Raw genomic sequence first — 26,948 nt, 5'->3', positions numbered from 1 at the left:
GTGAAGGGGGGGGGGTTTGAAGGAAAAAAAAAAAAAAAAAAAATCACATTCAAGTTAATGACTAAAAACACAAAACATAAAACAACCTCAGAATGATCTATAAAGTGCCTTTTACGCTGAAAGGTGTTGGAAAAAAAAAATGGAGGCAAAATCATTTCAAGACTAAATATATAAAAAGAATGACATATTTAAAAAAGGCTTTGTGTCTACAAGAAATGTGCTGCTTTATCTTCACTGGCAATCACAGCTTTTCTCTCCAACACTCGCACATGCACACAGCTTCACTTTAGTGTTGATCAGTAATAAGTCTGTTAAATGTAATAATACATATATTTATATATCATGAAAGAACTTAAAATGCCCCCCCTCCCCAACAACAATTTACAGTATTATGAACAGCAACAGACATGGGAATATTAATATCATTATGGCGCAAACTGTCCACGTCTTATATTTCTTCCTGACGTTGCACTTCCAAAAAAAAAAACCCCAAAACAAAACAAACTATATCATCATAGCGAACACAAGGTACAGTTTCATGCTGTTTTCATAGCACTACAATGAAAAGAATCATATTCAACACATATGTCATTACCATATGATATGGATTAGTCGTTTCCCAGACTAGCGAGATTTACAGTTTACATATGTAGAGAATTGTCAAAACAGTAAACAACATTGTTCAATTGTACAAATTTTTTTCCCTGCAAGGATTTAACCAATTTATTTAAAAAAACAAAACAAATAATAATAATAATAATAATAATGCAATCCCATTTTGTGATCACTGGAAAAAACACAAAAAAAACCCACTATAAAATCATCTCATCCCCATCTGTAAATCCCATCCTTACTGTGGCTTAAAAAAAAAGACAAAAGGCAGTAACTGATTACAATGTAGACAGTTCTATTGTTGGGTGTGGCCAATTTCCTGAACTGTGACTGGCTAGTATTCCTAAGGTAATCTGGTGTTGGTCGAAGGATTTTGAGATGGTAGTACCACTGCAGGTTCTTTCAGAAATAGTCCATGTAGGAGCCAAATTAAGGCTATGCTAAGTCCCTTTCAGAGAAGGCTGCTCAAATACTGTAGTGTCATGTAGAGAGACGAGAAACTGAACTGCATTAGTGTTTTCCAGCACGGCAGATTTTAACAGGATGAGGGTAGTGGGGGAAGAGGCACCATATTGCCCTTCTTTCATGCCTGCGCTTCATGGTGGGACAGTCTCTGTCTGTACAGTCTCAAACAGCCACGGGTGGAAGCGGCTGGCAAGCAGGTGTTACAGTACAACATGCTCACGTCTGCTGTGGCAGCTGGTTTGTTATCCGTGTGGCTGTCGTTTTTGTGTTCGTTTGGATCCAATCGAGCATTGCCGTTTAGTCGACCCCCTCGAAGCCCTGGGCGTTCTCCACTGCCAGGAGGAGTTTCTCTCTGAGGTCCTCAAATGTTTCGTAGGTTGGAAGATCTAAGCGATTGAAACTGGGAAACAAAATGTTCAGATGAGTAGGTCACATTGTGTTTTCTTTCATAATTAAAACAAATAAATTAAAGATGCTATAATACACATGTAGGTGTATTAGTGACGTACCAAGTGTGAGCTCTTGGCAATTTGTCTGGGGTTCCCCACTGTTCGATTGTAAACAGTTGTGGACCATTAGAACCTGGAATATTAAAAAAAAAAAAAAAAAAGACAATTTTTATTTTATTTGTAAACTCATGTTTCTAGTAATTTTCTTGTAATGCCTCAGATGCTGCACAAATTCCAGGAGCTAACTAAAGTCCTGTTCTCTCTTTCATGGAAATGCATCGTGGAAGCTCACGGTTTGAAACTGTGTCCATACCTGGGAAATCCTTAAAGGGTCTGGCAGGGTATCTGTGATGAACTGGGATACTCAGCCATTGTACCGTTGTCTTGTTTTAACCACACTGGGATTTCAAGATGTTTGAAAAAAAATTTTTTTTCCCCCATTGCAATTTTAACATACTTTGGTAATCCCTTGTACTTCCAGAGCCCCTAACATTATTGTGTATGCTGTGAAATCAGTGGGTTTTTTTTTTTCCAATTTATCTTCAAAAATCATGTTTTTAATTTTTTTCTCAACTATACTTTCTCATTTCTGTCAGTGGATAATTAGAATTTAATCTTACTCTTCTCTTTAAGTCTCTTATTTCACACCAACATTGTTAAAAAGAAAAGCATGAAACAAAATTTCATGGCATGTCTATATACTCCAGCCTATGATGCTAGACTTGTATATTTTTTTTATTTTTGTCAATTTTACCTTTTTTTTTTAAGGCATATACAACTAATTCAAATCTTGGGAAATCAGCAGAGGTGCAAAAATTAATTGATTATTAAGCTATTTGTTAACTATTTGGGTAATTAATGAATCATTGAATTTTTTTAATGTCTGAACTCTCCGATTTCAGTTTCTTAAATGTGAATATTTTCTGGTTTCTTTAGTCCTCTGGTAGTTGTTGTGGACAAAAACAAGACACTTGAGTGACGTCATCCCGGGATTTGAAAAAACACTGATCAATATTTTTCACAATTTTTTCGGCCAAACAACTAATGGATAGTAAGTCCCTTCGGCTGCTCCCTTGTTTGCACTCGGGGTCGCCACAGCAAATCCAAGGTGGATCTGCATGTTGATTTGGCACAGGTTTTACGCCGGATGCCCTTCCTGACGCAACTCCACATTACATGGAGAAAACCAAACAACTAATGGATAAATCCAGAAAATAAGAGATCATGAGATTAATTAATAATGACATTAATTGTTAGCTGGTTTTTGTGTCTTGGGAAGAGGTAAAGCTATGTGCAAGATTTTTGGCTCTTTAACCTTTGTATGTTTGGATTTTTAAAAATTTGTAAAAGAAATACTTTTATGACAAAATATTTGAATGCAAGGTTAAATGTTATTTGTAAAATTTATGAGTTACAGGAAAATTAACCAACATATAATTGGCTAATCTGAAAATAACCAACTGACTAATAATAATAATTAAAAAAAGTCAGATTAATAGATTATTTGAGAACACATACATACATATATTAGGGATATGAATCTCATCACTGAAGATTCGATACACTACCAGCGATACGACACATATAGCGATACATGACGATGCGATTCACCCCTGTTCCCCATTCAATGCGATTTGATATGTGTTTGATGGCGATCCAATTGCTCACAATGCGATGTGGTGTGATATGACGCAATTCAACATGATGCAAAGAAATTATACCAAAAATTTAAATAGAAAGAAATAAGAAGCTGCAATTCAGTATGGTACTATGGTATTCTTCTTCTAATTCTACTAGAGGCAGAGGACTTGTTTTACTTCTTATAAGCAGCAAATTTACCAGGTTCAACAGGAATCAGTTCCCTCATATGTGGAACCTGCTTCATCACACTGTCAGAACTTAAACAGTAAATAACATCACTCTCAATGAGTGACTTAAAGTGAGTCACTCAGTGTACTGCCTTGGCAAAAGTAATATGAGATATTTTTCTCACCAGTTTTGCAGGATGTTTAAACTCTAAGTGCAGCAGCAGCCATATGGTTTAGCAGCACAGCATTCTTTACAAACGACCTGCGTCTTGTGAAATTTTCCATCTTTTTTAAAATGCCTGATTTAAATGTTTTAGGTGTGTGAAAAATCTTCAACCGCTCGTGGATCTCCATGTTTGCTGTGGTAGAAAGGTGCTTTCTGGCTTCCAGGGATGGTGCAATCAATTCAATGTGCCTTGGAAAAACATCGATGCAAGCACACAGCGAGTGATGCAATCACGATTTTGCCCGTCAATTGAATCTATGCACACTGAATGATTCGATACACTAGCATAGCGTGTGTTTGTATCTAGATAACGATGCATATTAATTACTTATAAGTAATTGTTAGTTGTGGCCCTAGATTCTCTTCAAAACTGGTCCTATTGTACAAGTAGAAAATAATGTATTTAGTGAGTCGACGCACCGTAAAGCTCAGCAAAGCCATTCATGGGCACTCTTGACGTTCCGGTGACAAACTGGAGAAGTCGAATCCTTTTCTCAGCATCCATCAGTAGGACAACCTGTGGACAGGAATCATTGCATTGGACAAAATATATGACATTTCAAGAATCACATTGAGCACACAGTAGTGATTTGCCATTTATTAATAGTTGCGCATTTTCACAGCTACAACACAACAGGTTATAAAAGCAATCAAAGCTTGAAGCTCGTTGCAGGTAATTTTGTATTGACGTGAGACTAAATGTAAATGAATAAAGTCAAACAGAAGCTGTTTGAACTGGTTAAGTTAATCAGATGACATGACACTGCTGTACGTTTTGTTTGCGAGTGTGTGTGTTGAAGCCCAAGACAGATGATAACCAGGGCGGCTACCAGTTTAGGCTCTTTCATCAAAGCAAACAAGCCCGTTCTTCCAAACAGACTTTGATCTTCAATAGTGGGGCCGGCAAACCCAACGATGGCCTGGTGGTCTCGTAATATGACTGCACCTCGACTCAGTGCCACGTGGCAAACGATATTATGGCTTTACAACATACACGTTTGCAAATGCTTTTCAATCATTTAAATGATGCTTTTGTTACACTGATTATGATCTTAACATCCACATTTAATAAAATGCAACTTTTGTGATAAGCTGGCCGTTTGAACTGTACACACAACATAAATCAAATCAAATGAAGTGATACTTAAACTTCAGAGAAACTTGAAGTGCCTCATATTCCACAAGCTTACAAGCACCCTCTCATTTGGACAAAAAAGTAGTAAGTGTCAAGCAGCACTATAATTGGCATTTACTCATGTGTTACCATTTCTGTCAACACTGTATACAATATACATTGTGACTACGCTCACCTGGGGGTACCTACAGCATAACCATTACAGGTTTCCCAAGTATGATCACAAGAGTAATTTATTTCTCCTTTATTAATATGCAAATCTTGGCAACAATCTCCTCCAAAAGCACATCAATGCATCAACTCCTCTGAGAGTACCTATAAGTACTGTGGATTGCATAATGGTTTTGAGTTATATTTTCTATTAATGATGCTCATAATAACATTCAGGACCTACTATTTCCCAATAAAATGATTGTCCAAATTAAAGTGATTGTTTTTCAATGGGTTTACATTAAATTTGCTCTTACCCTTTTTAAAATTATTTTGCAAATAGCAAACAGAACTCATGAAATCTAAAAGTGAGCTGGTTAACACTGTCCTTCTCCTTAATGCCTACATAGATCCTGAGACCCATCGGGCCAATACTTATCCTCAGATACTGTAACATAAAGCAGATGCGAGTCGACAACTCCCAACGGATGGAGCGTCGGTCGAGTGCAGTTTACTTCCTCAGCCATGGTTGGTACCAGTTTACAACTGGGTGGACAGGGACAATGCAAATAAAGTCTCATGTCCAAGGACACAACCTGAAAGCTTCAGCAGGAATTGAACCCCAGACTTCTATGTGGCAGTTCAACGCCTACCGATGATCTAACTGGTCTGCCCTTCCCCAACAATAAAATGATATTAGCTCCACTTAGTCTGTCAAGCATTAAATAAATAATAATAATAATAATAATAATAATAACAACTAGCGTGTTGCCTGGGGGGATCCACGGGCTCTAGATTGGGTAGTGTTTATAAAATAGGTAGCTGACAGTTTTCAAGAGTGGTAAGAAATTATGCAAAGTTTCTATAATGAGTTGGAATAGCGTGTGAGACCAGAATGTTCTCAGAACCTTAGAACTAAACAGTTTTTAGCGAAGAACTCAATCCTTTTATTTCCTGTTAATTATATCATTTTTAATGTTAATTTGCTGTCTTAGTGTATTTATAAATTATTTAGATTCTTGTTATCATAGACACGCCATTATTATTATTAATTTATTATTACTTCTATTTTGTCATTTTATTTTTAAATGGACCACAATGGAAATAAGTGTTTTCACTTTCGAGGTCATCCATGTATTTTTTATGTATTTACAATTTATAAAATCATGCATGCATGCACACACGTACACAAACGCCACTTCACTTTTAATATATAGATGATTTACTGCCCCCTGCTGGAATGGCGTGTGAGTCCAGAATGTAATTATCAATGTCCATTGTTCAGTGTTGTTCCCCAATATCCCTAGTTTCTCCAAAAATATTAGTCCTATTAATGTTCCGTTTTGGCAGCATTCATATCTGACCCAAAATACATAAGCACACCAAACGACAACTGTCCAGTTTCTCCGTGATCGAAGCCATACACACTCACACACACATCCACAAGGTTGAGTAGGATTACTTTGAAAGAATACATGTGGATTACATGTATGTATGTACATATATTTGGATTACTTGTAATCTGATTACATTTCAAAGTAATCCTACCCAACCTTGCACATCCACGCATACAGATGCCACTTGGCTATTAAGAGATAATCCTGCCATAAAACCTCTTCAGTTTTCCTTCATTTACAACAAAACTTATTTTATGTGTCTGCACATTTTGATAGTTTCCCCAGTTTCAAATTTCAGCATTTTTAAACTATGAAAAGGATCCAGAAACCATGTATTTAGTCTAGATTTAAATTGCCGTGCTGTAGAACCAACTATATAAAACAAAACACTTGGCTTCTGTGTTGCTCTGCACTTTGCAGACCTCTTCCATATTCTCTTCTGAAGAGAATGCAGACCATGGTTGTACAAGAAGAGAGGGAACCCGATATAGGCACTGGTGCCCAATGGGCCTCTGAGCCTGCATAAGACTCTCTACTTCCACTTCTCTCTTTTTTTTTTTTTTTTTTTTTTTTTACCCTGCTTTATTTTCAAGGCCAGTGCAACAGATAATAACCAAACAATGGGCAATTTCAATATATATCCATCTAGAACAACACAGTTTCGTGAATTGTATAGAAATCCCATTAAATAGCACAGCGTAACCATGTAGATGCATAACAGACAAACCTTCCAGAACCATTGTATGACAGGATGATTTGGACAGTAGCCATTCTTGTAAACTGTGTGTTGTCTCCAGTCGTTGACATCGACATCACCCAGACCGCACATGAGCAGCTACACATGCAGAGGATGATGGGAAAAATGTAATAAATAAATGCATACATAAAAAGTAGTCGGAACTTAAAATTGGTTCAGTGAAGATACGGTTTCACATTGCAGTCAGTCATAGACAGACCTGATAGTTGAAAGACAAAGAAAAAAAAACAACGCACATTTAAAATACAAATACAGGTCTCCATACCTCCAGCTCGTTTTCATCAAATATCTTGATCAGATCTATGAGAATGAGCTCAGTGAAGCCCTGGGAGGAAGAAAATATTATGAAAACACAACTCAGGTACTATAATACCAAATTTTGGGGGCAAATTTAACATACCTAAAACCTTTTAAAACAATGCAATGCTGACAAATACACGATATTCATAAATATGAATAAGTAAAATTTGACCAGTTTTTAACCTTTTCTTATAAGAAATAAAAATACACAATTTCTTTTAGGCTGTATCCAGCAATTTATAAGAAAATCAGTTTGTATGTAACTAGTTTAAACAGGTAAGAGAAGGTTTCGGCACCACAGGGTTGCATTTTATTTCCAGCGCTGCACAACACATCAAAGCCTGGGGTCACACAAACAAAATCTGTGGCTATACTGCCCCCATGTGGCAACTGTGTTCCTTTACATACATACCTCCAAGAAAGCATTCATCTGTTTCTGGACCCGATTGACAAACCTCCACTGGATGACAAGGCTGGTGAAGAAAATGGGTTTTATTTCAATTTAATAATATTTGATGAAGTAGCTGTTATTAAAATGTTTGGTACAAGGCTGCAATTCTGCTTTTCTTACTCGATATATTCTTTTTTGTTCTCATTGGTGACCACCATGTCTGAACCACTGGGCTTTAAGTCAACCTGGTACGTCTGAGAAAGAAAAAGAAAAATTAAAGCCAAAGCACTCAGAAGGGGAGTCTAATTTCAGATATGAACTCATAAAAATGTCTGATGCATGTCTTACAAACCTGTCCAAAGTTGTCCTCATCAATGCAGAACCTTAGGTCCAGCTCAGTTGGGTCATTCTCAAGAATCCACTTGAGAGAGTTGTAGTATTCACTGTCCTGCAGGAATACCACACAGAACAGAAAATATACTCATGACATTCACTGGTTTCAATTTAGTTTAATTATTGTCAAATCAATTATTTCTATTTCTGCCATTTTCTTTCTTTAAGATTTAAGTGGATTTCTCAGAGGGTAACATATAACCCCCTCAGATTTACCAGAAATTACTTGAACTTAATCAGACTAGAATTTTTATATGGCAATTACCCAAAACAACCCATTTTACATTTTAACAAACTTGAGCACCTCCTATACTCTCAAGCCTCCATTATCCCACATTACGTTTATGTGGTACACTGGAAATGGAATCATATCCTACATAAATTAGCTTGGGATGTTGTAGGCAAGTCCAGAAATGTCTCAAATATGAGTCACTTCAGCAAAAAGTAGCATTTTTGCAGGTCCAGCAAAAGGCAGCACGCTCAACTACCTGAAGAAATTTGACAGTTTTTTCCATTACTCTTTTCAGTGCAGTTTGACATCCATCTAAATGAAGCTGGGAAGTTATTAGTGCATTTAGATAATTCAACTTTAACAGCTAATCTTTTTATTGCCCTGGTCAAATGGCAACAGGGAAAGCTGGACAAAGGTAAAAAAAAAAAAAAAAAAAAAAAAAAAAAAATCAAAAATCGTTGAGAAAAGGTGGATGAAAGATCCTGTACTTTTACCATCACCAAAAAGCCTGTGAATCAAGCAAACCCAAACAGAACTTAAAACGAAATAGGATTGAATGAAAGAAATGAAACAAAACCGAAACTAATAACTTCATTAGCGATAAAAGGATGTTTTGTTCAGCTCCTCGAAGCTTTAGTTATGAAGTCATTCAGATATCGTTGCATTCGTCAACTTTTGTTCAATATGTCAGACTTGGAAGGTTGAACAAAGTTGGATGAAAGTCAAACGAAACGCCAACGTTACAAAAACTAACAATAAGAAACCATCAAGAATGAAAGCAAAATGAAATATGGAGGAATTGAGGTTGTCATCGATATTTGTTCAATTTTTTTCAACAGTTTAAAAATTCTAACGAAACGCCAGCTGCAGGAACGAAGCTGGATGAAGGTTAAACGATGCCTCAGAAAGTCAACGAAAGTCCATATTTCTTGGTTCGTTTGGGCTTTGTCGTCTTTCGTTAGTGCCGTGTGACCGGGGCTTAAGAAATCCAATTCTGGCTCAAGAATTTGACCAGTTTACAGAAAAAAACCCTTTTCTTTAAAAATTGTAAGATTTCCCTGTCTTCCACAAAAACAAAACAACAAAACAAAACAAAAAAATCTATCAAATGTGACATACTTTTCAAGCTATTTCAGTTCCCTCTCCAGTAACAGACTGGCCCAAAAGCTGCAATAGAATGCAATGATTCTTACACTAGGCCAGTCTCAACACACACAACTACCAAACCAAGCAACAAACTAATGAAAATGCAAGTACTATCTTCTTGGCAGGTCTACAAAACTATTCCCATAATTAAATTGGTTTATAATTTCTTGGTAATGACATCTTTCCACTTGGGGTTTAACAATGCATCGCCAATCGGGATAATTGTATTGAGAAGCCTGTACTGAATTGTGCTGTTATTTAAATGAGTATTGCGTTACCATGAAAAGTCAACGACTGCATGAAAGAAATAATGACCTCTTACAGAAGAATCGTAACCAGACATGGGGTCAAATACTTTGCATTGTATTTAAATACAAATACTTTAGATTTTCAAATTCCAAATACAAATACTCTGTACTTTTTCAAATATAAATACTTTATATTTTGAGTATTTCAAATACAAATACTTTCTATGAACTATAAACAAATCAACACAAAAACTGATAAACCAGTGACAATTTATTGTGAAAATAGCATGACCAAATACTATTGATAAGTAAAGGATCGATTGTTTTATCACAAATTCACTATTATAGTATCACAGGCGATAAACTATCACAATTCTATATTCAACACTGTATCACAGAGATTCCTAAGTTTGAAAAGTATTTGTAAAAAGTATTTGTAAAAGTATTTGTAAATACTTGGGATCGGCGATGTATTTGAAATACAAATACTTTGAATTCAAAATCAGAAAATACAAATACTCCGAAAAATGTATTTAAGTATTTTCAAATACAAATACTTTTGTATTTGGCCCATGTCTGATCGTAACTGATTGAAAAAAAATATACAATTAGGAAGCATAACATGAAGGAATATAATTTATACTTAAGAATAATTTCTTTCAGGTTAGACCATTCACCAGAGATTACTTTTTCTATAATTAGTGAGAACAGAGATCTAATTACATATCGTGATGTGTATCGAATCGTGGAGCTAGTGCATTTACATACCACAGACTCCATGTCTTTTAGCGAGATCTGTTTTCCCAGCATCATCTTGTAGAAGGGTCGAATGAAAAAACCTTCAAACAAGAAGAAAGACTTTCACTGTAACAGTTATAGGTAAATATTAGACACCTTTACTGCATAACATCCATCCCAAATACAAGCTGTGCCAGTGCATTCAGCTGCACACACTAAGTTCAAACAACAAATAGTTAAGAGTGCACATAAAAATTTACTGTAATCATAAATAGAATCTTTGCTCTAACAGTATGCATGCATAAATGAGCTTAAAGGTATTGTGACAATTCTCATTTATGACTCAAATCTACTGATTAATGGAGAGAACATTTCAATTGGCTCACCATCCAACAGTTTCCCATGAAACACAGCCATTCCTGCCACACGCCCAATGAACTTGAAATAGGAAAGGTGGTCTTCGTTGCACAAACCAGAGTTGGGATTGATTTGAAGTGTGTAATTGTCTCTGGAAAGATGCACAGCAAGAGCACAAAGGAAGAGTCATTTCTTTCATTTCAAAATAAAGCAGCACTCGATTGTAATTATACTAAACCACAAAGTTGCAGAGAGTCTCAAATACCAATGTTACTTGCATCAACACCACCCCAAAAGGATGGAATAAACCAAATATTAATGACTTAAAATAATATTAACATTTGATTTAACAACATTTGATTACTGTTGTTTAAATAGTGTGACAATGTTTTTTTTTTTTTTCTTTTTTTTTGGTTGGATACTCAGTGAACTCAATGATAAAATGTCCCTGCTCGTGTAAACTCGGCTGCTTTGTCTGGGAATCTTGCATAATCTTTATCTGTATTCCCTGTAGCCCAAAGAAAATACATTCTATATACATGGTACACACACGCTTGCATGCACAGAGCACGTCTCTGTCTACCATGGCAACCAAATGAGTCACACAAACACTGACATTCTGAAGCACTGGAGAAGGGCTCAGTTTTTAAATTTTACCCCCTCAAATCCACTCAATTTCACAAAGGGAACTGTGTGCATCTTCAAAAATAATGTCAAAGACAGTGCTTCTGCAAGACTCTTCTGGACGAAAAGGGGTAGAGAGGAAATAAGAAGGGGGAAAAAAATCTTGAAGATGGTTGCTAAGCAGTGAGTTATTTCAAATTCCTGATGGATAACAAACAGTTATGGAAATTTCATTTCAAATAAAGCTTTCTTTTTTGTTTATTTTTATTAAAGTAAAATTATATTGCAATTTTTTTTTTTTATTTAATACATACACAAACTTTGACTTACGTAGCTGAGTATTCAAACAGGCCATAGTAAGGGTTGAACATCTCCTTGGACAGGAGGAAGAACCACTCTCTGGCCACACCGCCGTAGTCCAAACCTTTCTCCGACTCAAACTCAATCCACAGCCGTGCCTTCAGGATATCGGGCCTCTTCAAGGACATGATCCGGCGGTACGACTCTTCAAAGATGTTGTTTCTGTGTAGCTTCATCTCAAATCGGTTTGGAATGTCAGCCTGTAGAAGACAGATTACAGCGCCACCGTTGGTGCAACTCAAGAGTTCTTTAAACACAAGCAAAAATTCTATTAAATTTTAATTTGTTCCAACGACAACAAGCTTCAGTAAATATAAAGATGGAGTGGACCATCCATCTGGGACACATTTACAAGACCTGCACTCATTACTGATGCCAATGTTATTCATTAACTGTTTAATCCTTATAGAAATGATAGTTTTATTATAACAACCAAGCTCTACGTAGAGCTCAAACAGGTCTGTTTATGCTGTAAATAATACAGTCCATGAGCCAGTAATCAATTTTGACCTAATCAGTATTATTTAACGGGACTAAATGACTCCCTAACAAATCCAGATTCAGTGTACCCTGACCTACACAAAAATGTACGATAGTCATCTAGGGTGACAGCTGTAGCCAGGTGAAGGTCAATGAAGAATTACAGAGGTCAAAATTTAAAAATGCTCCAATCATATAGTAAAGTATATCACATTATTTGTCTGATCATAATGATTCAAAAGAGTATAGTGTGGACTAACTATGACTGAATGTTCTGGAGCTATGGGGTACAAATGGCAGAAATGGTGACAAAGGTCAGTTTCAGTTTGTACAGTGGTCAAAAGATAAAGCTGCTCCAATTTCCTTAAGAGGTAATGCAAATCATTAGTTGAACTAAAATGTTTCATAAATGTAAGAGTTTTGACCATGTTGAATGCTTGGTCTCCAAAGTAAAGGTCAAATAAGGTCAACATCCATTGGGTTCTATGATATATGTTACCCCATACCTCGTATGTTACCCCCTGACGTGATAACTATGACACATGGTGCAAACTATTTCTTTTTAAAACCCTATTAACGCATCATGAAAATTCAGTAAGGTATATCTTATATATTATATTCCAATTCTAAGGTGGAACTATGCCAGTATACAAAGGTATATCTAAATATCTAAAAAGGAAGAGTAAAATAGAGTAGAAAAGAGTAGAGTAGAGCTACTTAGGTGCCTGGTCTTGAGAACCAGGGATGGTATCATGTTTTACCAAAATTGGAGGAACTTTAACTTTTGACCCCTGTACAAACTGAAACTGACCTTTGTCACCATTTTTTTTTTTGCTGTTTTTACTCCATAACTCCATAGAATTCAGTCATAGATAGTCTAAACTATACTTTTTGGCATAGTTATGATGAGACAAATATTGTGATATAGTTTTCAACATGATTGGAGCCGTTTTAAATTTTGACCTCTGTGTAATTCTTCACCAACCCCAACCTTTCTATAGCTACCATCCTGGGATGGCTATCATACATTTTTGTCCAGGCAATGGTACAATGAGGCTGGATTGTAAAGTGCTATTTAGTCCCGTTAAGTGATACCAAAAGCCTGCTTGGCCCACAGACTAATATTGGCAAATATGACAAATGAAACAGCAGCAAAAATCCTATCATGTGTCACTATGTCATGCATAGTTCTCACGTTACAGGGTACATGCCATATATCATAGAATCCAATGGACATGGACCTTATTTGACCTTTACTTTGGGGACCAAACATTCAATACGGTGAAAACTATTGCATTTATTTATCATAGCACGACGCATCACAATACAATCGTATCATGACACATATATTATGAAGTCTCAAAATTTGTTTGCAGGGTGTATAATAACTGAGCTGAAAGGTGTTTGGACAAAACCACCATTGTGGAAATATCACTACAAGTGACAACTGGTAACTTAATAGAAACAAATAGAGAATGAACATTAAACATAGTTAATTCAGTTACAGTGTAGAGGCATCATTAATTCATTCTGCTCTTAGATGAAAATGTTGACTAATTATAAAAAAATCAAAATCTGAGCCCAGCTAATTCAGTCTTTATGTGAGATTACAGTCAACTTTTAGCTCTGCCTCATCACTGTTATGAAAAGTGCCATGAACTCCAGGATTCATTTGCATCTTCATACCGGTTTCTTTAATTTCTTCCTGAAGTAGTCATATTTCTGTTTGAACTCTCTGGAATAAGGGACAGCCTGCAGAGGAAGCATAACACACACACACAGGAATGAGTAATATATGTATGATCATGACAATTATCTGACAGTCTCATCAAAATGCAGCTTGTAGCAGGACAGCCAAACATGCCTTTACTCATTACGATAAAACATTCAGCTGAACACGGAGGGCTCAGAAATGTGGAAGAACTGAATCTGAAGTGGTACAAGGAATGGTAGGAAGCTGTGACTGTTAAGTGCCAACTGCACAGACCTCTTTGTTGTGCAAGTAAACACACTAGAGTACATTGTGTGACATGTGAAGTCTGGCAGTGTTAAACAAAAAACAGTTTGTTGTTTCCATGTAGAAACACAGCTGTGGCCAAGTACGTAGCTCGTAGAGCAAGAAAAGGAAAAACACTCACAGGTCCGGTGATAGCTGGACTCTGCAGGCGGGGGTCCTCCCACTGTGTGTTCTTTGTATCTGAAAGAGAAACAGAAATTCACTTACATGACAATAAAATGATAATGCCCTCTCGAAAGACCCACAGGAAGGTGATGAAAGAATTCCAAGCTGATGTTTAGTTTATTGCCCCCCCCTTATGCTCTCAGGGAGAAGGTATATGTGATCCCATCAGTCTGTCTGGAGGGAACACAATACGGAACGCTAAAGACAAAAGTTTCAAATTCAATCTGTAGTGATATACTTCATCAAAAAGACGTGGCATCTTCTCACTAATGTCTGCCAAACTATGCCTAATTCTATTAATGAAATGATTCATCGAGATGTGGAGATTAGAAACATGCATTTTTATAAATGTTACTGAAACATATTGTGCTATATCAAACACAATAACACAGCTTCAAAATGTCATTTATAGCTGCATCAAAGTCAACAACAAAATTAGAATATCATGAAATAGTTCAATGTTGGTCAGTTATTTCAGAAAGTGAAATATTTATATTTATATATTTAGACTAGTTTCATATGAACTAAAATGGTTCAAGTATTTTATTTTAATTTGAATTATTACAGACTAAAAAAGAAAATGGATAAAACAACAGGATCTCAAAATATTTTAATATTTCAAGTCTAAGTCATTATTTATGCAGTATAAATACAATGAATCTCTCAGTCTAGCTCAGTACACAAAACTACAATCATGGGGAAGACTGCTGACATGACAGTTGTTCAGAAGACACTCTGTGACACCCTCCACAAGGGCTGGCTGTTTGCAGACTGTGGTATCAAAGCATAATCATGGAACGTTGACGGAAAAGTGTGGTTGGAAAAGATGCACAAGCAACAGGGATGACTGTAGCCTTGAGAAGATTGTCAAACAAAACCAATTCAATTCAATCCAATTCTGGGCTCCTTCTATGCTGCACTTTCTGCTACTGTAAGTAGTACTACCCCTAATGGCTAAAAGGGCTGCAGCAAAGTAGCAAAAACTTGAAGGTCCCTGGTTTTTCATGATGCATGTATTTGGAGAAAAACAAGGTCACTTTTGGCTTCTTCTTGTTTATCATGTAAATAAATGTCTACATTAAGCAATGAATTGTATCTGACTGGATTGCATCACCCCAAGTCCCACTGTAGTCAAACTGTTGTAGAATAAAAAGTATCATTCCTGAATCATCTTATCCATGTATTTCATCATTTTATATGCAAAAGATGCACACAGAAATCATTTTCTCCTTGGCTGACTCCTGCAGGTGCTACATGTGCATGGAAATATAAAGAAATAACAGAAGCATGAATATTACAATAAGCAAACAGACATATTATCTTACTGTGGTCAATGTAGAAGGTGCGTCCATCTGTGTGAACTCTTTCTTCCCAACCAGGCTACAAAGGAGCATAAAAGAGGTAGAGTTAGGAAAAAGCACAGAATTACTTTTACACACCATTACTGACCAGGCCGTGCTCAAATAGTCACTTAAATCCGCCCACTTTCCCTTCCTTTTGTAATTACTAATTGATTGAACTTGACTATAAAACACTGAGGGCCTGAAACTGCAGGCAAGGCAAGCCCAAGCAATGTGCCAAAGGATCCGAAAGCAGACGATTTTCTTTTCTATTTGAGTCAGGTCTGAGACATTGGCAAGGCAGGGATACGACCACAACAAAGGTTAATCACAACTAGGTTCACAACCACCGCTGACAGTGACCACTTAGAACAGTGTCACAGGCCAAACACCTATACAGCAACAGCAGTCGGGCAGTTCAAATGTTAGATTAAGATTAAAGGTGTGGGGAAAGGGACCAAGTGTGACAATCTGTCAAGAACACTTCTAAATATGTCATACCCGACAGACTGGAGCCCAACTTAAGAACCAAATCGTTCTGCCTTTTTCTGCTGCTCTTTTCCCCACACCGCGCCTTACTCCGTGTCTCACCATCCTCAAATGCACAGTGCATTTCACCTCGTTCGACTTTCCCGACTTGACTAGCTGTGCCTCAGACACTGACAACAGGTACACAAATATGGTGCAGTTGGAGAGGTTCCCGGGGGTGCGGCGCAGGGCACCAAATGTTAATCATAAACAGGGTGATAGTGCAGGGAGGGCGCACAGACAGAGGACATGAGGGATGTTAACGATGAATAGGAAGGGAGCGAAACAGTCCATCCATGCCGGTCATGAGAGAAAAAGAGGGAAACAAAAATTAATTTAAAAAAAAAAAAGCCACAAGGCTGTCTGCAGGCATTTGGACCAGACAGGTAGGCAGGCAGAGGGGAGGCACCAACCCACCTCCTCTGGTAGGTTCTGCCAAACAGACACGCCAGGTGTAGAAGAAGTAGCATATGTTAGATCCACCAGAACAGAGAGAAAAGAGAAACAGACATGCACGCACCACACAAGAATGTGAGATGCGCAAACTGATGAAGATTTAGTTATTCAATAGTTCTCAACCTGGTGGTCAAGTATCACCTAACCTACACATTTCCCATCTCTCCCACCTGCCACAAGCTGATTAACCCATTCAGCTGTGCAGCCAATCAAGTACTAACAGACACCTGGATGGCCTAAGCATCTTGTGGCAGAGCTGGAAGAGACTGAAAATGTTGATGTCATTGAGGTGCTACTTCAGGACCGGTTTGAGAACTACATGAGCATTTAGCTTACTTTCACTGAGTTTTTCCCTATTGAGCCAAGAATTGTGGAGGTGATGACATGTTTTCTGTCTGACTTACAGATAATGGTAATACATATATCCACCCCCCCCCCCCCCCCCCCCCCCCCCCCACCACCACCCAAAAAAAAAAACCTTTCCTGAAAAACTAATGCATAGTTTTCCTGCCCACCAAAGCATAATGGAGACACAGATGACGAATGACGAATGCAGACTTTCAGCTTTAAGGCTTGTCCTTAATTTCATAGATATGAATCCTGGAAGGTCACGGTTTGAATCCTTGTCCATACTTTTGAAAGCCAAGGCAGGATCTGAGAGGTTGACCATGATGAATCTGGATAATCAGTCGCTGCACATTTGCCTTGTTTTAGCTGTGGCAGAACTTTCAAAATGTCCAAAGATGTCTTTTTTCCCCCCAAACACATACAGTACTTCAATAATCTCTTGCATTTCTGTGGACCCTGTAATGTTGTTGTACATGCTGTGACATCACAGAGGGGTTTACTGGAAGCGTCTGAATTCTGCTAATATTGTATTATAGGCACAACACTGCTGGTTTTGCATGTTACATGGAGCAACGCCAGAATGCTGGCCATCAAACTGCACACTACCATTATCTTCACATGTCAGTTTATCACAGACAGACTGTGACATTCAGGGATGTAAAAGTGTGAATGGAGCTTTAGTTTGCCAAATAAGGTGAACAAAATGTAGATGAAGTTATAGTACATTGTGTATGTTGATCTCTTTTTGCAAGCCAGAAGTAGGTGTACATCTGGCTGCTAAGCTGCTTCATGACCACATGTAGGTTATTCCATCATTTTTTAAAATGATAAGAACATAGAAGAGTGAAAGTTGCTTTTATAAACTGCATTTGAACGTGGACTCAGTCTCTCTGATTTGTGTTTATGAAGCACAAAGTGCTGCAACTGCCAGTGCAGCAGGAGAACATCCCACAAAATGTCCTGGCCAAGACTAAACCACTTAAATTAGAACACGATCGGTTAAACTGTCGTCAAGTTATCATGCAGAAACCATTTTCACAAGGCGCCAGCTGGTGCTGCTGAGTGGAACTGCCTGGTGCATATTTGTAACACCAACCTTCCCAAGACCTACATATCAATTCTGAAAATGATCATTGAAAACATTGTTAAATTATCATGAGGAGATTTCCAGATGGGGACACCTGGTGCTCAGTTTCAATTTGCAACCTTCCCCTGCTGGCAGTGAACAAGCCATATATCAAATAGGAAGTACATCAGTCAAAACATTTTGATTTAGTGTGCAAAAACCAAAGTGTGTGCAGACAGATGACAAGCCCTGACAACAGGCGGGTTGGTTACACACAAACAATCGACAAAAACCCCTCAATATCCAAATATTCATGACCTCTAGCCCTATGGCAAGAGGTCATGAAGACGTTAGAAATCTATACATATTCATTCGTAAATACAGTACACATGCTTTTTCTTATCAATAAAGCTGTAGAGTGTGTGAAGAAATTTTTCACTGGATTTAATCAAGCAAATGTGTGTTTCCACATATACACTGCTCAAAGCTCCGCTGCAGCTCTTGCTGAAATCAACGACGTGTCAGCCAAGCTGCCTGCCGGCCAGAGTGTGCTGCTATGTCCCACTGAAGTCGGATTCCACCATCAAGAAAAAAAATACGTTTCTAATTGAATTAAGCATCAATAATATGACTTATTGTAGCTGTTGAAGTGCTGTCAAATGAAGAATTGGACAAGCTCTTTTTGCTGGATTTAAGAAAGCAGATGCGTGCGTGTCCCACCCATCCACAGCAGAGTCGGCTGTACAACAGAGTGAACTGCTGGTTCACGCTGCCCTCCATTTCCTACTTCAAGAAGAAACACCTATATAATTTTAAGCAAAATATTAAATGATGCAGATCTATTTAGGTGCCATAAACAAATAATTGTTTTCCATTTGTGCAATGGAAAGAGTATTTTCTTACCACTGCACTCAAACATTCTTTATAAAATAGTCTTTATTGTCATTGTGTGTGTGTGGGGTGTTACAATGAAATAGTTTTTTATTATTATTATTATTATTATATATGATATTTGTATAATATAGCGACTAACTGCAAAGAAATTTTACAAGCTGGAATGTATTTACTTATTATTTTTGCTTTTTAATAGTCTAACACAGGGGTCACCAACCCTGTTCCTGAAGGGCACCTGCCCCACATGTTTTCCATGTCTACCTACTCAAATCACACCTCATTTTTTAAAAGTGGTGTTTTGCAGCTCTTGATTGGCTGAGCGCACCTGACGGAGTTAATTGCCTGGGAGTGGAACAGGGAGAGTTAGAAAACATCTAGGGCAAGTGCCCTCCAGGAACAGGGTTGGTGATCCCTGGTCTAACAGAAGAAACAAATTTATTAACACACATTTTATATATACACATACACACACACACACACATATATATATTTATTACTGACCACAACTTGCCAGTTATCTACTTAATAATTTTTAAATAAGCAATTTCAAAAATGCTATGTTAGGTTACCATAGAGACAAATGTCTTTTTATGGTGCATCATTCATGCTTCATGAATGAATGCATGAATGATGATGCAGTAGATGGTGCATCATCTACTGTACAACTGATATAGTATTATGACCCCCCCCCCCCCCCCCCCACACACACACACACACGAATGCTGACACCTGCACAGCATGTGCCAAAGAAATCCTTCTGCGTTCGTTGTTTTACACTCATGAATAACAGAAATATGGCAATCAAAACACAGTGCATTCTAAATGCATCTTACCGCTGAGACCAGGGGATGAGTCAACAGAGCTGCAGGTTTGGAAACAATGATGTTTGTAATGTCTTGTGTGGGTCAGAGGTTAATAACACATGGTACTCACAGGAAGAGGACCAAGGTCTCCTGGCTCCATGGAGTTCTTGTGCCTCATATGAACAGGATATTTTAATCTGGGATCCTCCTGGTATTCAGAGGAAAGAAGGAGGGAGGGAGGTAGCACAAAGGAGAGCAAGAAAATGTTATTTGGAGAGAGAAAAAAAGATGGGCAAAAGAAAAATGTAGTTATTTTTAAAAAGCAATTTACATATGTTAACAATTAGAGGAAAAAAACAGCTATTCAATATGTTTATAAAATATTTTACAAAAGTTCCACACGGCATTGATTTTCACACCACCAGAGGTCACCAAAAGATCCAGGGGGAGATCAACACTGACCACAACCCAAGTCAACTGTCACATTACATTCACACTGAAATCATGAAGCAATACATACTATTAGTTGCATTAATCTATAAATACTTGCACAATGACGATAGTGTTTTTCAGAAATAAATAATGTTTCATATCTGGATATCGAAGAAGTCATTTGTCTGTACTAACAGTTGGGACTGGTGCAGATATATAAAGTAGTCAACAAATTAATTATAATGTAATGCAGGTTACTTTAAAGAAGCAGAAAAGCATAATACAGTACTACAATAACACATTCCATGAAGTTACTCTATGAAGTAGTAATGTCAAATAAGAGTATTTCGGTGCAACTGCAAAAGGGCGCAACATAGTGACTTAACTCACCCAGGTGGTGGTTCTGCTGTTGTGGTCAATGAAAAATGGCCGCCCATTGGGCGCTATCCTCATCTCCCAGCCTGGGGGCAAGAAGCTCTGCTGTGCCTTGTGCTGTGATTTGGGTGAGCTATAGGGAGAAGGTTGAGGAGACTGTGGGTTGGATAACGTGTCCTTCACTGCCCTCCGCACCTGGACATTGTTGGCTCCCTGGAATAAACATGAAAAATGATACCGTACTTCCAACAGTGATAGGAGACAAAACAGAAAGGATGAAGACCTACATTAACCAGAGACCTGTGAGAAAGTTCATAAAATGAATATTCCTGCTCTGTCATCCCTCCCTACCTAGCTAACTGAATTAAACCCTACGTACCAGCTCAGGCTTTGCATTCTCAGGGTATAGGACCACTGTGTCCCTAGGGAGGAAAAAAAAAAAAAAAAGTCTGCAGGTCACAGAGCTTTCTCTTGTTGTGCCCCTGTTCTGTGGAATGATCTCCCTGCGTCAATAAAACAGTCAGATTCTGTGGAGAGTTTCAAGCCCAGACTTAAGACGCAGTTATTTTCCCTTTCGTATGGCTAGCATACTGGCATAGTATGTTGCTATGCTTTTTACTCTTAAATTAATTTTATTAGTAAACGGAGCGGGCCGTGGCCTTAGTTTTACCTAAATTCTGGGTCTTTTAGTGAAGCTTAGGGCTAGTGGCCGGCGATCACCGTAGTATTTATTTTGTTGTTGCTGCTTAATACTGACAAATTACACTGTATTTGTTGTCTTTCTGATGCCCGATTCTATGGTAAATAGACTGAACTTATATAGCGCTTTTCCATCTGCATCAGACACTCAAAGCGCTTTACAATAATGCCTCACATTCATCCCGATGTGAGGGTGCTGCCATACAAGGTGCTCACTACACACCGGGAGCAACTAGGGGATCAAGGGCCCTTAGTGATTTTCTGGTCAGGGTGGGATTTGAACAGAGGATCCTCTGGTCTCAAGTCCAATGCTTAACCACTAGACCATCACCTCTCCTCTGTTTTTTTCCCTCTCTGTTTGAGGTGCAGCTCCAGCCAAAAATTCCTCCCAATATATTCCATTGGATTAGAGTTGTCAATATATCAATGGAAAAATGAAATGGCACTTGAATTACAAAGCACACAGAATGAACATGGTTAACAATAGCCTGAGGAAAAATGTCTTAAATCAACCAAATGTTTAAGCCATCAATTTCTAATACCATATTTTCTGGAGTATAAGTTGCACCGGAGTATAAACTGCAGGGTCTCCCAAACTAATAATAACAAATAATAATAATAATAAAACCCCACAATTTATAATCTGGAAAATATGGTAACCTTAACATTAACATATCTGATCCACATTTTAATTAACTCCAGGAAGCCCTTATCAAGAATAAATCTTAAAACCGCAAATCTACAGCAAGCTAACAAACTGAATTTAAGCAGGGTAATGACTGTTCTGACATCACTGTTCTTTTCACCATAATTATAACAGGCAGATCTGTTTTAATAAGAGAAAGAGTTAATTAATGTACAGACCTCCCACCTTGCTAAAGCCCCTTAGACTTTGTAATTATCATACCCTAAGATGAGCATTTCACTCTAATTTCTCTTCTGATAGCTTGTTAACACAGAGAGACATATTCACACAGCCCTTAATTAAAGTTGCTTCAGGTCTGTTCCCCTGGTACCAGCAGAGGTGTTTCTTTTGTGTGTGTGTGTGTGTGTGTGGAGTCAAACTTAGAAGCTGGTCTTAATTAGTCAAGCTTGTGTGATGTTTGGTAACAGTGACTCTTTCAAACTATAAGACTTAAAACAAATACAATTTTGAAACTGCTGCATGAAGATAGGATTTCCTTTTCAAAAAACATCAAGATCTAGACACTGGACCACCACAAAGATTTGGCCAATTGGCACAGTCAAGACACCCTCAAGGTCACTATGGACACTGCTATGACCTCCGTATGTCACTCAGTATCACCACGGTGATACAATGCAAAATGTCACAAGTACATTACAAAGCCAATCTGACTTAGCATGAACTACAGAGGACATTGTCAAGAATTCATGATGCAGCCAAGTGTGTGAAAATCTCCAAATACAAATCCCCTTAGGTATGTTTTATCATTATTAAATATGGACAGTAATTATAAACACTGAATGCTGCCGGAGGCTGCAGCTAATGAGGAAGAATGTCTGCAATCACTTGAGCCTGAACGCATCTTGGTGGTTAAAGTTTGGCTGGTGAGTTTTATGTTGCTGTTCCGACCGCTTGTTGCTCATCCACGGCCACTTTTTTGTCCGTGGATATCTTTGAAATGAAAATAAGATGAGAAGACTAGTCAAATAAAGTGATCGTTATCACAGAGTTGGAAGGCACAAGAAGAAAAGAGCAGCGCCACGACCGAACAAACTTGAAAGATACGGGATAAAGGCACTATTATATCCTGAAATTGATTATAAATGCAGATGCATGCACAAATGGGATCAGTTAGGCATCATCCTTTGGTCACACAGAGTGGTGGAAGCAATGATACAATGAGGATAAACTGGGAGTTGGGGAGGGGGACAGATGTGTACAGACTAGGCATGTGGAGATTAATCGATACACATCAATATCTAGATACAAACGTGTGCAATGCGAGTACATGAATTCATTCAGTGTGCATCGATTCAAATGATGGGTTGAATCGTGCTGCATTGCTCGCTGCCTGCCTGCATCGATTGTTTTCCGAGGCACATTGAATGTACCACGGACGGTTCGGGACACCGGAGCGGCTGTTGTTTTGGAGGCTGTTTATCGAGAAAATTATATTTCTCTATGTGGACTGCAGACTGCAGCCAGTCTGCTTGAAGCAACGAAGCAGCGTTTCGACCCGCTGTTCGCTGGTTTTCAGAAACAGCAAGTGCACTGGCGTGAGCACCAGCTGATGTGAAAACTGAAGGTGTCCATCAGGTAATGGAAAATATAATTATTATAATAATATCCTGTTTTGTGGGACTAAGTGTGCAGCTCCAAAGAGCTGCACAGATTTCAGTCGGAATTAATAACTTCAGAGCAAATCGCCGTTTTAAATCAAATGACACCTCTTTCAAAACATTATAATAAAACTACAACTAACCAAACCCAGGTTTTTTTCCCCAAATTGAGACATCCTGCGGTTTTTTATGAATTACATCCTGACGTGCAGCGCAGTCGGCTGTAAGAGCTCAGCTCAGAGTCTATGGCGTTACATTTCTGGCAATATCTGAAAGGAAATGTTTTTGACAAAAACTAGATTTTTATCTAGAGATCAAGGATCCATCATGTACATAAAGGATCCAGTGACCATGTACAGATTCTACTGATTTTTATTTTTGTCCAGAGATCAAGGAGCCAGTGACCAATTTCATATTTACTTTAAGACCAATAAAATGTTGTTGACATAGAAAACTTGTAAAGCCTACTTTTAGCAAATTCACAAGAGGTATTGATATGGGAATCGATAAAGAATCGGATCGATAAGCAGAATCAATAATGGCATTGATAGATAAAATCTTATCAATACCCATCCCTAATCATATCGCATTGTGAGGAACTGATCATATACATATCAAATCTCATCCAATCCGGAACAGAGGTGAATCGTATCACATCGTATCGTCATGTATCGCCATATGTATCGTATCGAGGTACATATCAAATCATAGTCAGTGATGAGATTCACATGCCCAGTACAGATTAGATATGAGAGACAGAAATAAGCAGTCCTTAGACAGTTAAAAGGAAACGGACATTGGTACGGTAGAGCTGGGCAGTTCAAGTGCCAAGTTCTCACCTCCAAGGGGGTGGAAAGGGTGACAGTAGGGGAGCTGAGGCTACGAGGTCGTCGGACCTGGGGCTCATGGAGGTGGTTGCTGGAGGCGGAGGAGGAGGTGGCGGGTGCAGGTGGCAAAGCTGAGGCTAATCCTGCTCCTGCTGCAGAGGTGCTGGCTCCATCTTCAGTCAGCTGTCAATGAAAACAGCACTTTTGCGGTTAAGTGGAGCCTGAATAAGGTGAGCAAGAAAACGCCACAAATCTTTACCTGCAGTGGAAAAATCAGGATATAAGATTTGTATGTGTAAGCATGGCTCATACATACACCCAGGACATTCATTTTTGTTAAGATACTAATGACTAAACTTTTGCTTCCTTCTAACAATCAGAGATCAATGCTGTGGTCTGCGCCATTAGTTAGTAAGAAAAACAATGACATGGATCCTCTGACAGCACACTCCCTTTACAGCAAGAGATTAAAGAGAATAAGGCAACAAACAGTGAAAGTATAACTGACAGTGTTAAGACTAAAATAAGATGTAATTATCAGCCCCATTCAGCAAACTGTCTTCTAGTTGGTTATCTGAAGCATCTTCATTCCCAGAAATTTGGGACAGGCGACAAGTGTAACAACAGAATGGAAATGTGGAAAGAAAGGCGATCGCACTGCAATGCAAGGTTTACGAAGGTGTACATGGTGTTGCACAAAACAAAGCTGGAGACAACAGGAAAGACAGAAAAAGACATTTGATGATCCACAACTGTATCTTAATCACAGAGGAATAACACAGGAAGTCAGAGGTAGAGATCCTCCACACGGATCATAACAAGGCCACGCCAGGGGTTTAGTCCGATACATTTGAGTCCAGCCAGCTCAACTGCCAGGCTTCAGACCTGCTGTACCTGCACGATTGGCCTAGTCCAAGTAGTGGTGCGGTTGTTGTGGTTGACGTAGTAAGTTCTTCCCTTGGTGTCCTTCCTCTCCTCCCATCCAGCGGGCAGGCCAGCTGTGGTCAAGGCGAAAGGAGTCGCCGATGGAGACTGGTCGATTGTGGAGAGAGAGCAAAGACAACTAATCAGTATTACTGGACCGTATGCTCTAGAATGCATGGCGGGAATCTCCAAATATTTTAAAATGTCTGTCAGAGGCACAGGAAGTGAGCTAGGGTACTAACTGTATGTGTGCAGGAGAACAGGAGTGACGGTGACAAGCAGTTTAAACTAAACTATTTTCCCAACATACCACATTGTTTATTTTTTATCCCACATAGGGATCCTTGAAGCAGTTTTTCCATTGTAACTACACAGCAGTGACAAAACAGTTTCAGCAACACAAACTGGATTTTTACTCAAAATAAACAGTTGATAATGTAGCCAGTGGAAATTCACAAACAGAAGATGATGAAACAGAGTTTTATTAAAATAAACACCATGTGGGAAAGCGATGTAGATCATTACTCCTTTGTTGAGTGACTCATTCATTTCTTGTGGCATAACAGGTTACTCGATTAGTAAACCAAACAATCACAAAGCAAACATGACAGCTTCCTTAAAGTACCGCAGTGAAATAAATAGTCACGTCCAGACGTATGTGGAAAATTTGCAATTTTCCCTCTGTACACCGCCGCAGTGGAGCTGAAGCGAGACAATCAGGATGTTCTCTCCGCTTTAATTCAAGGGGTTTAACAAAAGCATCTCATTAACCATTTAGGAACTGCAAGACATTTTACACCCAGTCCCTCCATTTTCACAGCCTATTAAGTAATTTGACAAAAAAAAAAAAAAAAAAAAATTTAAACATTACAACTAATACCAATCATCACTTTTATAGCCGTATTCTTGAGACAAGTCAGAAGATGGATACATGATCATGTCCAAGTCACTGAATCTGTCTGGAGTAGGCAGTACTCAAAACTAAGTGTACAGGAAGGTGACAAGTGAGAGACAAATTGGAGTTGTAAGCTTCTGTGGCTGAGACTGGAAAAACGGTACATCATGAAACCTTTGCTTGTTGTAGCACCAGTTATGAAGCTTCATGATGGAGCGACACAAAGAAGACTTCTTAAAGAGAGGATGTGAAATTTCATCTACAGTTTGCCAGAAGACACATGGGACATTCCAGTCTAGACATGATTGGTTTTCTTGTGTGAAAACTCTGTTTTATTTCACCATAATGCTGTAACTGGTCAACAGTCAAAAGCTGAACTATGTATAATATATTCAATCACCGCCACAGAAGTCTATAATTATTTCATACTTGTCATAGCCATTTTGGTGGCTTCCCTCACCTGTCTACTTCTTGCACATTCAGTTTTTGAGAACTACCTGCTACAGGCAGATATACCACACAGTACCATAATGGTTTTATTAACGACAGATGTAAATGAAGTCTGGGACATATTCAGGGACTTGGAAATGTTCATGTTTCCAGCCGG

General features: G+C 38.3%; 1 protein-coding gene across 9 annotated transcripts in view; it reads right to left on the bottom strand.

Moving 5' to 3' along the window:
* Positions 1-509: 509 nt before the first annotated feature.
* nedd4l (NEDD4 like E3 ubiquitin protein ligase) overlaps positions 510-26,948 on the bottom strand; it is a 103,730-nt gene continuing 77,291 nt past the window's right edge. For 6 of the 9 annotated variants that reach the window (XM_034191470.1, XM_034191471.1, XM_034191465.1 and 3 more), the window contains 19 exons: positions 25,417-25,554; positions 24,535-24,705; positions 20,708-20,905; positions 20,016-20,093; positions 16,736-16,750; positions 15,776-15,830; positions 14,407-14,465; positions 13,955-14,020; positions 11,759-11,988; positions 10,834-10,955; positions 10,478-10,548; positions 8,043-8,138; positions 7,871-7,944; positions 7,712-7,772; positions 7,265-7,324; positions 6,970-7,077; positions 3,981-4,077; positions 1,587-1,659; positions 510-1,477 (listed from right to left, as the gene is read on the bottom strand). In XM_034191470.1, coding sequence (XP_034047361.1) covers positions 1,375-1,477; positions 1,587-1,659; positions 3,981-4,077; positions 6,970-7,077; positions 7,265-7,324; positions 7,712-7,772; positions 7,871-7,944; positions 8,043-8,138; positions 10,478-10,548; positions 10,834-10,955; positions 11,759-11,988; positions 13,955-14,020; positions 14,407-14,465; positions 15,776-15,830; positions 16,736-16,750; positions 20,016-20,093; positions 20,708-20,905; positions 24,535-24,705; positions 25,417-25,554 — 1,875 coding nt within the window. In that variant the 3' untranslated portion in view covers positions 510-1,374. The remainder of the gene's footprint in view (positions 1,478-1,586; positions 1,660-3,980; positions 4,078-6,969; positions 7,078-7,264; positions 7,325-7,711; positions 7,773-7,870; positions 7,945-8,042; positions 8,139-10,477; positions 10,549-10,833; positions 10,956-11,758; positions 11,989-13,954; positions 14,021-14,406; positions 14,466-15,775; positions 15,831-16,735; positions 16,751-20,015; positions 20,094-20,707; positions 20,906-24,534; positions 24,706-25,416; positions 25,555-26,948) is intronic. The other 3 variants (XM_034191472.1, XM_034191466.1, XM_034191468.1) reach the window with 1 other exon arrangement.

Source organism: Thalassophryne amazonica, chromosome 17 (genome assembly GCF_902500255.1).
Source record: "Thalassophryne amazonica chromosome 17, fThaAma1.1, whole genome shotgun sequence".
Taxonomy (NCBI): Eukaryota; Metazoa; Chordata; class Actinopteri; order Batrachoidiformes; family Batrachoididae; genus Thalassophryne; species Thalassophryne amazonica.
This window is presented reverse-complemented; position numbering and strand designations above follow the sequence as displayed.